At 38.5% G+C, this 16,182-nt stretch overlaps 2 protein-coding genes across 5 annotated transcripts in view; one reads left to right on the top strand and one right to left on the bottom strand.

Annotated features, from left to right (window-relative positions):
• Positions 1-4,922: 4,922 nt before the first annotated feature.
• LOC148939905 (protein CFDP2-like) lies at positions 4,923-5,480 on the top strand. Its single transcript, XM_089106030.1, has one exon. The coding sequence runs from the start codon at positions 4,923-4,925 to the stop codon at positions 5,478-5,480; it is 558 nt and encodes a 185-aa protein (XP_088962156.1).
• A 3,847-nt stretch (positions 5,481-9,327) lies between these two features.
• The window catches only part of LOC148939904 (uncharacterized), a 53,630-nt gene continuing 46,775 nt past the window's right edge, over positions 9,328-16,182 (bottom strand). For all 4 annotated transcript variants that reach the window (XM_089105882.1, XM_089105885.1, XM_089105884.1 and 1 more), the window contains exons 2-3: positions 13,288-13,472; positions 9,328-9,762 (exon numbers count right to left, since the gene is read on the bottom strand). In XM_089105882.1, the coding sequence (XP_088962008.1) occupies positions 9,489-9,762; positions 13,288-13,472 (459 nt within the window). In that variant the 3' untranslated portion in view covers positions 9,328-9,488. The remainder of the gene's footprint in view (positions 9,763-13,287; positions 13,473-16,182) is intronic.

Here is a 16,182-nt window from a genome sequence, read left to right as displayed (position 1 = left end):
TGCACTCAATAGCATTTATGCCCTCTTTGGGTCAAAACAGCTTTTTTTCGGCAGCACCCTGGCAGAAATTAATATTTTGTTGTGCTGCAATATACTTTGTTACTTAAGAAGACGTTAGAGCTTTGAATTTCTGATCTACTTATCTAAGGGTCCGCCTTTTTTTCTAGAAATCACGCAAATCAGGTGGAGCATATCGTGCGCGGTGAAAATTTGCCTATCATGGAAGAAGTGTGCCAAGTGTGGCGGGGACTCTACCAAGCGTGGTAGAACTGCGTGGCACTCCAAAATGTACACAAGGTGGTGGAAAATATGTAGCCCATAAGATGGGCAACTGTGTAATATGTAATAAAGTTTCGCCTATGTTTTCTCTTCCTTCAAATACATTCACTTCAAATGTATAAAAGATTCATTTAATACATGGGACTTGCTAATTAAGCAATGTATTTAGTTTTCAGTAAAGCGCAAATAACATTCCATTCCGTTATTCTGGAGTTTGAAGAGGAAGCTACGTCTACTTTTTGGTAGTCAAAGTTCTTTGCACACCTACAACAGGCTCTGCATTACCTTTTTTGTACAGCAGGAAATGCAAACGTGGTTATCTGTAGCAAAACATTCAAATTAAATATGAGGTTCTGGTAAACAGTAATTAATATGAGAAATATACAAATTGATATTCAAGATTTCGAAAACGAATACATCCGCGTACCTGTGCCAAGTCATGGTTTTGATCCACTTTAATTAAATATGCAGTACGTGATGCTACTTACCTTGTTTCTCAATTTTAAGTTTATCATTGCTTTTAGTTTGAATCACTCATACTTTACCCCAGGAAAATTAGCAGCTTCTAAGGAAAAATATTACTTGATGACCATTTCCTCAGATGAAAACGAGTTTCAATGCATGAGGTTGTTAGCATTGTTGATATGATCAACTAAGCATGGATTGATGATTGAGCTGATTTCTTTTATAGATTCTCCGCCGAAGAAGGATCCATCAACTCCTACTCAGCGGTCAGCTCTTGATTCTTGTGCTCACGTTCTCAAGCCTATCTGGATTTATGAATGTGACTGAATTAATCAAATGGGTGTTAATGAGGCACGTAAACCAGATTTTTTTTCAGACGAATTCAGTCATCAAAGAAAATTATTAGACAATTTGAATAAAAGGTCATAAGAAATAGAAGAAAACTTCAGGTCTCCGAGGGAGGGGGACCCTGAGACCTACCCCCTGTGGGCCTGCCTGGTGCTGATGATATGAATTATCTTTGCTTGGCCAAAGCTGTTGACGAAATAGCTAGCCAAATAGCTTACATAGATGCCAGGCATCGTTTCTCAATCAAGTTGTAAACTGCTGTACGGTGGTGGCAATTTGGAGGGGGGGGGGGCTCCTTCGTCCCTCCATTTTTTGCCCCCACCCCCATATTTTGAAATTGCCCTTTGTCGTATTTTAATTGGAAAATAGCTTTTTTAAAATTTTTGTCGAAAAATTGAAAATCAAAAAAATTACCCTCCTCCTTGGATTGTGGATTGAATTACCCTCCAACTGCATTGATTTCCCTGTGCCTAAACCAAAGATAACGGGAAAATGAGATGAGATCTTTAACAATTGCACATGAAAAAATTAGAATAAGAAACAGCGTCGCAACCTTAACTGCCGGCAGGCACTTCAAATTCACGAAAATGTAGGGACTGGAAAAATGTGCTTCTTAAAATCTATTGGGGAAAGATGGATGAATCCATCTTCCTCTTTAGAAGATTCGTCAAGCAAATAAGTGAGAAGTGTCTGAATTATAAGAACCCTCTAGTCTTCCATTTTATTTGTTGTAAACAGGATTTGATTCAGCTGATAGAGAAGCTTTAGTGGTTGGTTTGGTGCCCTGGGAGCATATAAGGTTTTGATTGAAAGTGTTGTCGTACAAACTTCAAAAAGGGCTCATTTGATTGGAAATTGAAAGGGCTAGTCCCCTTTTTAGTAGTAAAAATTGATGGGAGGGCAAATAACCCCCCTCTCACGCCCACCATTTCCCCAAACAAGTCCAATCAAAATTTTGGTATAACCATTATGTTCAAGGTAGTTGAAAGTTCTGGAAATTATGTCTTTGAGGATGACAATCCTCCCACATTCCTCAGGGCAAGGGTCTTAAGTTATGCCCTGGGGGCATTTAAGGTTTTTTATAGAAAGTGGTGTTGAAGAAACTTCAAAAAGAGGTCATTCGATTAATAATTGAAAGGGCTAGTGCCCTTTTTAATAGTCGAAAGTGATTGGAGAGCAACTAAACCGCCTCTCACGCCCACCATTTCCCCAAACACATTCAATCAAAATTTTGAGATAGCTATTTTGTTCAAGGGTTCATTCAATTGGGAATTGAGAGGGCTAGCGACCTTATTAATAGTCAAAAGCGATCAGAAGATGAATACCCTCCCCCATGTCTATCATTTCCCCAAACACTTCCGATCAATGTTTTGATATAGCCATTTTGTTGAACGTAGTTGAAGGATCTGGAAACTATGTCGTTGAGTATGACTACCCCCCCTCCCCCCCCCCACAGCCGTCAGGGCTAAGGTTTTAATTTATATCCTGGGGGCACATAAGGTTCTTATAGAAAGTGTTGTTGTAAAAACTTCAAAAAGGGCTCATTCGATTGAAAATTGAGAGGGCTGTAGTCCTTTTTAATTGTCGAAAGTAATCGGAGGGAGAATCCCCCCCCCCACGGCCATTATTTCCAATCAACATTTTGATATGGCCATTTTGTTCCAAGTAGTTGAAAAGTCTGGAAATTATGTGTTTGAGGATGACAACCCTTCCCCCATAGCCCTCAGGACAAGGGTCGAAAGTTATGCCCTTGGGGCATATAAGGTTTTTTATAGAAATTTTTGTAGTAGAAACTTCAAAAACGGCTCCTTCGATTGGAAATTGAGAGTACTAGTGCCTATTTTACTAGTCGAAAGTGATCAGAGGGCAAATTCTCCCCACGCCCATCATTTCCCCAAACACTTCCAATCGAAATTTTGAGATAGCCATTTTATTTTACGTATTTGAAAGGTCTGGAAATTATGTCTTTGAGGATGACAAACCCCCACTGCCCTCAGGGCAAGGGTTGTAAGTTATGCCCTGGGGCATATGAGGTTTTTATAGAAAGCATGGTCATATAAACTTCGGATGGGGCTCATTGGATTGGTAATCAGACGCTCTAGTGCTCTTTTTAAGAGTCAAAGTGCTAGGAGGGCAGCTACCCCCTCCCACACACACACACGTCGTATTCTCCTGAAATTCATCCAATAGAAATTTTGAGATAGCAATTCTATTCAATATAGTCTAAATATCATATAACAAGGCTTTTGGGGTTGAAACAAACCCCAGAGATTAGGGGCAAGGGTTGTAAGTTATACCCAGTGGTAGTTAAGGTTTTTATGGAAGGGATGGTTGTTTAACTTTAGAAGAGCCTCAGTCGTTTTCCCTGAACAAGACTATGTCAATATAAAACGAACAGAAATTAATTAAAAAACTTTTTCCACAAAATAAGTTTTTCAAAAAAAAACGTAAAGAACTCCATTAAACCAAAAATTAACAAAAATAGAATCAAATAATCTATCAAACATACGAGTTCCGCAAATCAGTATCAATAAATAAATAAAACCCAAAACAAACAGAACTTAAAATAAACAATAGAGTCAAACTCAAAACGAGCGGAATTTAATAGAGTAGGGTTCTAAACCCCTATGCTTTCTAAAAGCCAGAATATAATTTGTACTTTACTGAAAAAAATTCCTTTAAATGTTTTGACTTTTGTAACCTCAAGAAATCAAAAATTAATAAGAATTTTAAGGAAGAAATACCAACCTGTGCCTATTAAACTGACAATGCATATTTTTTTCAGTAAATTCATTTGAATATTTTTCAGTAAAGTACAAATTATATTCTGGCTTTTAGAAAGCATAGGTGTTTAGAACCCTACTCATATTAATTTCTGTTCATTTTGAGTTTGACTCAGTTGTTTATTTCAATTTCTGTTAGTTTTGGGCTTTATATATTTATTGATAATGATTTGTGGTAGTTGTGTGCTTGGTAGATTATTTTATTCTATTTTTGGTTTAACGGAGTTCTTTACTCTTTTATTTTTAAACTTATTTTGTGGAATTTTTTTAATCGATTATTAGTTAGATCAGTGTGGAATTAGGAGTTGCGCAGGGTTTGGTCCTATTCCCGTCTGATGGATTATTTGGTGGACTTTGTCCAAAGGAACACAACAAAGGCTATGGGAAAGCAGGGTATTAAATGGGAAAGCGAAACTCTCCTAGACTTAAATTATGCACATGATTTAACAGGTTTGGAAATTCATATTAAGAAGAGTAAGTAGCCTAGATTAGGAATAAATGAGGGTGAAGAGGTGATTTTAGATAACCCAAAAATCGACGATAGATTTCCTTACCTTAGTAGTACAACGAGCAGAGGTCTTAAGATCGTCTAACGTGGAATTCAACTGTTGCTGCTTTGTATACTACTAGGAGTTAGAGGAACTAAGTAAGCTAAGCGTTATTAGTAAAGATGGCAGATGTATTGAAGGTGTAGTGGTTTTTTGCAATTGAAAGAAGTTTGGAAGAATAGGAAGATAAGTCTGTAAATCAATATCATATCAGAAGCCGCTGTAATGATAATGGTCAAGCATAGCTCTGAAACTCCACCTGTAGAGATATAGCCAGTCCCAAGCCTGGATAAAGGAGGAGGGTTGGGCGGTAGACCAGCAGCCTGCCTTCGGAAAAAAAAAAGCATTGCTACAGAAACGTTCACCGAGAGCCACATGATACCAAATATGCAACCTGATGACGACCATGGACCCCTTGATGACGACTTCAGACCGCCCCCGGAAACGATTCTTAAAAGCAAACTGCGAATTAAAACTTGGTTTCTGGAACGTAAGGACCATGGCTCAGCCCTTGAAAACAGAACAGGTCCAAGAAGGAATGGAAAGTTATGGTTTAGACATTCTGGCTCTTTCAGAGGTCTGTTGGAATGGTGCAGGGAATCAGAACCTCAAAAAAGGATTCACAATCCTGCACAGTGGCACCGACAAAAAGAAAGAGGCAGGAGTTGCCATAATGCTGTCAAAATCGGCGTCTCTAGCCCTCATGAAATGGACTCCTATAAATGAGAGGATCATCGTAGCACGTTTCGCAAGTAGCCAGGCAAAACTAACAGTAGTCGCATGCTATGCGCCAACTAATGATGCAGACGAAACCTCAAAAGACGACTTCTACAACACCCTGCAAGCCGATGCCAAAGATATCGCCCGTCACGATCTCGTCTGTTTTGCTGGTGCCTTCAATGCCAAAGTCGGGAGCGACAAGTCCTACTATCCTGAGGTTCTTGGGAGCCAAGGCCTCGGCGAAGTAAACGAGAACGGGACACTGTTAGTTGATTTTGCGATAACAAACAACCTTATCATAGGAAGAACATTTTTTCCAACACAAAATAATCCATAAGTATTCATGGGACTCCCCAGACGGATGAATACATAACCAGATTGACCATACCTTGGTCAACAAAAAGTGGAAATTGAGCCTCCAAGATGTAAGAGCCTATAGAAGAGCCGACGTTGCTACAGACCATGCCTTGAAGATTGCAAACCCAGCTCTCGAGTTGGAAGCCACGCAGAAAAACCAAACCAAAGAATGTCCTGCCAACGTCTCAGATAAACTCTCCAACACCAAAGTGCGACACGAGTTTACTGTGCAGCTAACAAACAGGTTTGAGATCCTGGCCCTAGACCCGGACAACGCTGCTAGCGTGGAGACAACCTAGACCGCCCTAAAGGAAATCTATAACCAGGTAGCCAAAGAAACATTTGGGCACAAAAAGCGACCTAAAGACGAGTGGCTATCTGATCAGACGTGGACCCTTATTGAAGAACGTCGAGAACTGAAACATCGTTTGTTAAATGGTGGGGACAACAGTAAAACAGTACTGAAAAATTGACTATACCGAGACCAAGATAAGCTAGTAAAAAAAGTGTAAGTGGGGATAAACGGATTTTTTTTTTTTAATTGGCAGCTATGGTGGAAGAAGCAGCCAAACGTGGTGATTCTCGAGCCATCTACAGAATCAATAATGAAATCATCGGGAAAGGTCGTAACCTTAATGGACCAGTGAAAGACGTAAATAGGAAGACAGCCACAGCCCCCGATGAAATCTCTGAAGTTTGGGCCTTGCACTTCGAGAAGGTTCTCAACAGACCCAGCCCCCCCCCCCGACACAGCTAATATTCCCACAACACCTTTCCTGGAGATTCAAGTCAATACCGCAGAACAATCGACCGAGGAATTGACACAAGCCGCTCGCAAACTAAAAAATGGCAGAGCGCCAGGAAGCGATCGGATATCAGCAGAAATGATCAAAACCTCGTTAGGTGCCTGTATGACTCTGTGGAGTGCACTCTTCTCTTGCATTTGGAAATCAGAGAAGGTCCCCAAAGAATGGAGGTAAAGCACCCTGATTAAATTCTTTAAGAAAGGAGACGCATCAAAGTGCGATAACTGGAGGGGCATTAGTCTCCTTTCAATCCCTGGGAAACTTTTCTCGCAGATAATCCTCCACCGTATTCAAGTAGCCCTAGATAAACACTTACGAGATAAACAACATGGCTTCCGTCCATCTCGCTCCTGCTCCGACCTTATATACGTCCTGCGCGTGATGATCGAGGAATGCAACGAACGGAAGCCTAAGATTTACCTTGTCTTTGTGGATTTCGAAAAAGCCTTCGACTCAATACAGAGAGTCGCTTTGGAAAATCCTCCGTTATTACGGCATTCCTGAGAAACTTGTATCCTTGATCATTGCTCTGTATGAAAATACCGAGTTTTGCGTTTGGACCAATGAAGGAAGTACAAGGTATTTCCATATTGTGTCCGGTGTCAAACGGGTGTGTCCTCTCTCCCCTCCTTTTTGTCCTTGTAATCGATTATGTGCTCCGAGATTGCACGGGGTTCGGTATTCGACTCCGCAACAATAAACAACTAGCAGATCTCGATTTTGTCGACGACATCACCCTGATAGAGGCAAACAAGAAAAGGCTCCAGGACCTTCTCGATGTCATCCGAGAGAAGGCGAGACTTTTAGGATTGAAGATCAACTCGGGCAAGAAAAAAAGCATGGCAACAAGCGACTCGCCACTGGACATAAGGTGCGGGGATACCGCAATAGAGCAGGTGGTGGAGTTTAAATACCTTAGAAATACAGTTGAACGAACGGGATCTAGCGAAAAAGAGGTGCAGTCGAGGATTGGACAGGCCAGTGGAGCTTTTAATCGACTAAAGCCAGTTTGGCGATCGAAAAAGTATTCCACCAAACTGAAACTAAGGTTTTTCAACAGTAAAGTCCTCTTGGCTCTCCTGTATTAGTTGCGAATGCTGGAAACCTAACCAACAACAGGAAAAGAGGATTCTTGCATTCGAGAAGAACCGTCTTGGAGAATACTAAACATCGACTGGAGAGCAAATGTAACAAACCAGTCAGTTCGATCTATGTCGTGCCAGCCCCTGGTAACAGATGTCATCCGCCAACGAAGATGGCGTTACTTGGGGCATGTTATTTGTATGACGGAGGATAGTGTTCCGAAAACTGTCCTGGAATGGCAGCCGCAGGGATCCCGTAGAAGACGACGGCCGAAAAATACACTTCGTCGCACCTACCAGCGGGACCTCAAATACATCAATACAACGGTCCAGCCCCAGTGGGAAGATATATGGGCAGCAGCACATATGATGGATGACTGGCGGCTCTTTCTGGATGACTGGGTGCCTCTGGTGGCACAGGAGGAACTAAGGTCTAAGTTAAGGATAGCTCTGAAACATGGGTGCTTCTAAAGGCTGAGGAAGATTTTTAAATGTTTCCAGAGCAATCATCTTAGCATATCCTTAGGTGCTAGTTTAGCATAAACGTGTATCAAACAATAGCCTGTGAGCTCGACTCCACTTTCTAGGGCTACAATGAAAGATTATTAGGCTTTGTTTTGCAAATAAATGATGGCAGATTGACTATCTTACAGTGTGAGCGGAGAGTTTGGCTGGGGCATTACATCTGTTGAACGGTAACACTGATATTTTGATGTCACCTGAGTGAGGACAGAAACCTCGTATTATGCAAAGGATAACTTTCGCTACGAGTATGGACGAGATTGATAGTGAAAATAACATTCTACTTGACATCTTTCTGTCAAGTTTTTTGTTTGATATACAAATTTTTTTCTTCCCTTTATTTTGAGCAATGGGGACGGCTTGGCGGAGGTCCTTGCCGAAATACATACTTTGTCTTTTTTTTTGTTTCTCCGGCTTAAAATCTCCGCACTGTGGTTTCACAATTATTTTTACATTTTTTCTTCGTACTCGTTTTTTTTTGCCAAAAACCATATCTTATTCTGGTAGGTGGAATGCAAATTCAGCAAAACAGCAAACCCAAGGACGCACCTCTCATCTCTCTCTCTTTGCCATTTTTTCTATGAACCTTAGACGGATATGAAGGGGATATGTATACATAAGGGGGTATATATAAGGGGGATATGAGGACGCACCTCTCATCTTCTCTCCCTTTGCCATTATTATCCTTTGGGTGGATAACGGATCAATTTCAGGAACCATAGCTTTTACTTTGGAAGTTGATTTTCACTCTCACTAAATCCCACTATGGTAGAGAAAGACGGAAGATTTCTTATCGTTGGTTTATATTCTGTCCTTTTCTTTTGCCTTGCCTCTTATTAAGATAAGGAATGCAGTTCTAGAATTTAATACAAAAAACATGTGGCAGAATTCACATTAGTTTTCTAATTAATTTACAATCAAATTCTTATCTCAGAAAAGATACGATGCTTATAAAAGAGGATTTTAAGCACAAATACGTCTAAGCTATTTGATACAAAGCCGTATCAAAAATATAACAAAAATTCACATAAAAAAATTTAACGCCTTTTTTGTGCCCCCCCCCTCCGAACAAAAATTCGGGATACGGCCCTATTTTTACATTTAGTGTTGTGTCTTAAAGATTATTAAAAAAAAACTGCAAAAAATTCCGTCTCCTGTCTTATGCCTTGAAAACAGCACTTCAAGGCCTAGATATCCACTACTTTTGACTCTTTGCCCTCTCTCTGCCTTTTTTAATAGAAATACACCAAAAGAGGAATCAAAATCAAAAGGGAAGATATGTCCCCAGTTGAAGCCACTCTTCTTCCCTGGAAGCCCCAAAGTATTTGAAGTGTAAACTTTCTCATATTTGGAAAAACATGACATTTATTTTGCCAAAAGCACTGTGAAGGCAACCGTAATACTAATATCTAAAAAACACCTGACTCAAAATTTATATCCTTTACTATACTCTATTGTACTATTACAATAAATAAAAAAATCATTTTGGAATGAAATAAACGACGATATCACAGAGGCTGATTGGCCAGTCTATCACACAAGTACCAAATCCATCTTTAGGAACTTTTAACATATTGTTTAGTCATATTTTCTTTTCCCTTTACGCATAGTAAGTTTTTTCCAAAATCCTGGTTTTTTCTCACTTTCATCGTTTCGTTTTGTAGTTTCTTCATTTTGGAATCGCAGCATGTCCAGTAGAGTCATTTCTTGGCTTGAATCCTTTTTTGGTAAATCTTGGAGTTCAGGATAATCAACGAAGGCATTTTGGAGATCTCTGGTCATCTTTTTTCGTATCGTCTTCTTCATCGATAAATGGCGCTCAATATTTTGAAGGTTTCGATTTTTATCATAACTAAAAAAAGGAAATTTTAAATAGCATTTGTCTTTCCGGTATACGGGTTAAGATTCAATCTGATAGCCAGAAGCACCAATTAAAGGGACAAGAATTAATGGGTCGCGGCCAAGATGTCACCCTATATATTTGACCAGCTTCCTATTTCGCCAACTGCACCGCAATGTTTTCGCAATAAATATTTCTATCGTGTTGTTGGTCCAAATCCAGAAGTAAGATTAACTTAAGCCATTTTATACTACATGTAACAAAGGTGTACGGAATGATGTCTATTGGGAGGGAGATCAGGGAGCATGTATCCCCTAAAAATTTTAAAAATGCCATTTTTTAGTATTGTCATTGATAAATAATTGTTTGTACTTTCATTGAAAACACCCCCAAGACTTGCCACCCCCCCCATACGTTTTCGGGAATTGGCACTACTGGGTACACGCCCAGGACACATCTTTGTGTATGCCTCCTAGAACATCAGTCAGCTAAATTGAAGTAGATTTGTTGTCCAGGAAAAAGCTTAGCCGAGACGACCATCCAGGGATTGACCACTTTCAGAAATCATGCATGCTAGGTGAGGCATTCCCCGCTTAGCAGAAATTTGCCGTGCGTAGTGGAACAAGTAGTCTTTGGAGATGACCAGGTGGTACCAGTAGGACAAGGAGGTGGAAAGGGGGAAACCCCCAACATTAGCTTGAGGTGAGGATTTCCCAGTTAACAGCATTGACAGAAATCAACACTAAAAGAATTATCCGTCTGATTTTGCATATTATGTTCAGTGTTGTGGCCTGAAACTGTCTCATTTCGTGCTAAATTAGTGTTTTTAGGACTCACCCACCAGGAACCATATTTTAAACCAACAGTAACGGCGTCAGGGTATATTGGGTGTCTAAAATAATGTATCCATTTTAAAGAGTAGACTCCTTTCAAGAATTATAAATGAAATATAATTAAAGTATACTCTATTTAAATATACCAAGTCGATTAGATCTTACTTAATTTATTCTGACATTTGTAATGAACAAAAAAAATGATATAATGAACAAAGTAACAATGAATGAAATAGAACTTTGTTATTAGCTTTTAAAGTTGCTGTATTATTTAGAGTCAACAGAAGATGAGCACAAAATAAATTCAGAAACCTCAACTTCTGTACGCTATTTTATATAACGTTTTACCTTATTAGCGTTCTGTAAATTTGGTTTTAGAAACCTCCCTACTATCAAATTAAAATATAGGTGCCAAACGTAATGCTCGGAGAGAACTAAATGATGACAGTTTAACAAAAATAGTCACGGAACGATTATAAATTACACCCCAATTATCATTTGCCATACTAAGAAATTCTCAGAATAGAAGCAAGTTTTATGAGCCTTGTAGGTATATATCATTCGTAATATGACTGGTTTTTATATAAATCGCAATGCCCATAGGCGCCGTAGTAAGTAGTGAGTACATTGCCAGTACTTTAATAATTTGACAGGCGCAAAAAATAAGACATTGAAATGTGGTTATTGATTTAACGATGAATTTGGGTATTGTCCTCTATAGATTTACAGACATTGTGCATACGATGAAATCACATAAGACCTAAGGCGATAAGATTTGATATTATGACTAAAATCACTTCAAATTCACCTCATATTGAGGTGATTAAAATCATCTCAATATAGGCTTATGAGCTGACTAAAAGCATTCAAAAATCTGCAAAAAAACAGGCGAATACTGAAAATGAAAAACTTGACCAGATTAACCGTAAAAAGCTTGAGATTTTGGGGACACCTGGGATAATAAGATCTCCGTTATTGTTGCATTGCTATACAAAAGAGTCCTCTTTATCAACTAAATACTGCTGACATTGCAGGGTGTAGCTTCTTTAGTCGATAAAGTGTACAGACTACGTAAATAATATTGCAATCAAATGTACGTGAACCCAGGATTTTTTTGTTTGGGAGGGGGGGGGGGTTACACAAGGATTTTTTTTACGGGGGGTACACAAAAAAACTAAAAAAAAACGCATAACAAATTTGTTTATACCCATTTTTGTTACGTTTTTAGGAGTCAGACAAACATTATTCCTGGGGAGGGGGTTCAAACCCCCTAACCCCCCTGGATACGGCCTTCAACATTCTACCATTGCTGCTACTGCTCTAAGATCAACTCATCAAAATACCAAGCTGTATAAGGCCAACGCAGTTGTGCATGTTCCCTATTCGATCCAAGGACGTCCTTTTTTCCATTTGGCATTTATAGTGATTTTTCCATCACTATTTATAGTGATTCTTTATATTGCCTAAACCAAAAATCCCTAAATTAGCGCATAAATCCCTAAATTATTGAGGAAAATTATTAAATCAACCAAAACATCCCTAGAATCGAGTGATTTTCATCCACAACCCCTAAGCATCTTCTAAAAGCAAAACATCATCGCACGTTGACCAACGGTCAGCGTATCGCTGATATCGACCTCCTGATTCTCTGTCTTTGGCCGGGAGTGCAATGTGTGGTAGGGCTCTTTTATCATGGCCTTAGAAAAGGAAATCGAACTACAACTTTCGTACAGCTTATCGATTGATTTACGATCATGCAAAACAGTACCTAAATATGTTCTTAGATGATATCTTAAACATTTTCCTGTCGAATTACCTATCAAAGGAGACACTCTGCAATGCACACTTATAGAACAGCTTTTTAAGATACTATGACTCCATTTAGAATGATCTTCCAGAGAAGGTTATCCCTGGAAAACCGTCAGTTGGCTCATGCAAAAGGAAGTTGAATAAACTCAATTGTAGGGAGGAAACCAGGATAAGTTTGACTAGCAACATAAGAAGCCCAAAGCAGGCTGATGTCACGAGAATGTCACTAAAAGGACTTAGTGTCCTATTCTTCCCGACATTTTTCACTGCAAAAATCACCGTATGCATTGTCTATTCTACCTTGTACATCTTTACTGTATCCATCGTCCCTTACTACTAGTACTGCTGGGAGCAAGGGTGTCCATTCGGGCGGGGGCACTTTCTATCCCCCCTAGATTTTGATAAATACTTTTTGGTGTATTTTTGTTGGAAAGCGCCTGTTTTGGGTTTTGGTTGAGAACAAAACAAATTCCCTCTTCTATATTTTCCGGCATTGACGCCACTATCTAAGAGTTTATCCTTCTAATTAGATACCATCTTTTCCTACCAAACGAAGAATTATTCAGCTGATTTTAAGATAGTTCTTGTGGCAACCTAAAGTAGAGATGACAAGTCTCTACTTTTAATTTGTCTTTTGTTTTTAACATTTTTACATATTTGACATTGACCCTTTTATAATTTTCTGTTGTTGTTTGATTGTTTGTTTTTGTTGTTCTTTTTTCGCTTTATTTGACGCTAAAGTGCGAATTCGGCCCTTTTGGGCTTGTGATAGCCGTTTTTCAGCAATAAATCTTATCTTAAATGTCTTTGTCTAAAATAAAAAGATGCGTACATTGGCACAGGATTGCAAACAACATTTTAAAATAAATTGAATATTAACTTAAAACTGAGTTACCTAGGCGAGGTCTTCCGCGATCCCTCCTCGTCAGTAAAGGAATTCGTACCGTCCGTGCTTGGCATTCGAGCATGTACGTGAATGTCGCTAAAAAGTTCTGTGATTTGCTTTTCGGCGTCAAGGATAGACTGACTTGGCCGCCGCTCTTCAAAAATGTCACGAACGTCGTTGATGGATCGACTCATCTGTAAAAAATATAGTCAATTAGAAAGTTTAACTCATGCGTATTTATTTGGGGGTAGTCGTGCCCTTTTGAAGACATGGTGTTAAGGCCATTCGATACCTTCAAATCTATTTTCACTTCTCAGTGTCGGCTGAATTTTTCAAAGACAAAGGGCCCATTACCAATTTTTTACAGCACCACAGAGAAATCCCAAGACTGTCTAATTACTCAAATGATATATTTCTTTAAAATTGTGATAAAAAACTGATAGGAGATATTGAATGAGTCAACAGTTCTAAAAGCTTGAGAGAGGTTAGTTTAAAATATAAAAAAAAACAGTTGTTAAGCAAAGTGCTGTCTATTCACTGTGCCTACTACATAAATAATACGTCCTCTGTGTCGGCAAGGCTTTCAATCAAAGCATGTAGCACCGTAGGGAACTCTCAAAGCTGTTAAATTACTCAAATGGCATTTCCTTTGAGCTGATTTTTAACGTTTTCCTAGCTCGTATGCTCAAAAAATTTTAGGAACTGATCTTTCCGGAACTTTAAAAAGAAAATTCTGCTTCGTTTAATAGAAAAAGGAGGTGCCCGCTTTCTAATAATGTAAGTTTTATTAGATCTGAATATCTCTATCCCTAGAACACAACGGGAGAAGTTAAATGGAAGCAGTGTCTTCTTTTAGTTTTCTGTCGTTTATTCCAATCTCTTATCCAAACTCTATAAGTTATGGCAAGACCGCTCAATTAATTTTGAATAGTCTAGTGACACAAACTAAACAAGTTTATAATGGAAGTGATAGAATAATTTTTAAAGGTAACACATCGCCTTAAAACCCAAGGTACTTTTCGAGCTACAGCTCTTGCGAAAATTAGGGTATTTTAAACAATCTTTCTCCTGATCAAGATATGATTCCAGGATTAATGCTCGCCGAGCTCTGCTGTCTTTTTCTGCTCCAGTGCTTATCTTCAAACTTCCTTTCAGTAATGTGGATAGTCACTAAAAAGTACAGTTAATCCCTTGCTAGGCATGTACTAAGAAATTTATTTATGAGGGGTCGCAGTATTTTGAAGGTGGCAAAAATTCAAAAAAAAATGCAACAAAAAGCAAATTATATGGAAAATAGCATGTAAGAAATTAGTTGAATAATTGCACAGCTCTGTATAGTTTTAAGGCACGGCACCGATCCCAAGACACCCCCGCCCCTCGTACCTGCTTGTGTCTTCATGCTTCATCATCTGTATATCTATAAAGAAGTCCTAGGCTCCCACCACTTAATATTAGAACGGGAATGATTCTCATTCTCGTTGAAAAACATTCAACGGGGATGTTCTAATGACAATCAATGCAAGACCGCAGTGGACGGTACTGGACAGTCCAGTGAGGCCTGAATTAAATATAAGGTAAAGAGTTCTAATAAAAACAAGTATAGAAGTTTGTCACTTTATAGATTGTTGATATTTCTCATTATTAAAATTAATATACTGAAAACAATATATTTTACAGTGAGAATTAATGTTATAGACTGTGCTCATTTGTCAGTGTTATAATCATAGGCAGCGCAACAGCGCTGCCTAAGTAAAGAACGATGTTGGCACAATGTATTCTATTATATTTTTTTTCTTTAGACCAGGGCACTTCGTATCGAAGGAGTTGTCCTAGAAACTTTGAAAATCGATTGGAAATTAAAATGGCTAGTGCCCTTTTTAATAGTCGAAAGTGGTTGGAAGGCAACTAACACCCCTTCCACGCAAATTATTTCCCCAAACACATCCAATCAAAATTTTGAGATTGTCCTTTTATTCAGCGTAGTTGATCTCCAGATATAAATTATGTCTTTGGGAAGGACAATGTTCCACAGCCCTCAGGGCAAGGGTTGGAAGTTATGCCCTGGGGCATAGAGGGTTTTTATAGAAAGCGTTATCGTAGAAACTTCAAAAAAGGCTCATTCGATCAGAAATTCAAATGGCTAGTGCCCTTTTTAATATTCTAAAGTGATTGGAGGGTAACTAACCCCCCTCTCACGCCCACCATTTCCCCAAACACATCCAATCAAAATTTTGAGATAGCCGTTTTATTAAACGTAGTTTTAAGTTCTGGAAATTAGGTCTTTGAGGATGACAACCCCCCACTACCACAAATCAGCATCGATAAATAAATGAAACCCAAAACGAACAGAAATTACAATGAATAACCGAGTCAAACTCAAAACGAGCAGAAATTAACATAAGTTGGGCTTAAAACCCCACTGCCTTCCCAGGCCAGAACATAATTTGTACCTTACTGAAAAAATATAAATGTTTTTACTTTTATAACTTGAATAAATCAAATAATATTAACATTTTGATTACTAAATATCAGTATATGTATATTAAACTGACAAAGCGCATTCATTTCTATTCTTTGGTAAATTTGTAGATTTGGTAGATTATTTGATTCTATTTTTGCTCATTTTTGGCTTAATATAGTTATTTACTTTTCTTTGAAAAGCTTATTTTGTTGAAGAAGTTTTTTAATTAATTTCTGTCCGTTTTATATTGACATAGTCTTTTCAGGGAAATAGAAAATAATACTTTAAACCTTTTCGTTTTTTAAGACTTTATAGTTTGGCCTGCTATTTGTATCAGTATATGTATATTAAAATGACAATGCACATTCATTTGTATTTTTCCGTAAAGTTAAAAAAAAATTAAGAGTACAAAAAAAACAAAAAATAGAAGAGAGACTATTTTC

Source organism: Artemia sp. Qi Xiang Cuo, chromosome 20 (genome assembly GCF_049724085.1).
Source record: "Artemia sp. Qi Xiang Cuo chromosome 20, ASM4972408v1, whole genome shotgun sequence".
NCBI lineage: Eukaryota > Metazoa > Arthropoda > Branchiopoda > Anostraca > Artemiidae > Artemia > Artemia sp. Qi Xiang Cuo.
This window is presented reverse-complemented; position numbering and strand designations above follow the sequence as displayed.

Coding starts and splice junctions, on each gene's coding strand:
- LOC148939905 (XM_089106030.1), top strand. CDS start 4,923: ATGGCTCAGCCCTTGAAAACAGAACAGGTCCAAGAAGGAATGGAAAGT.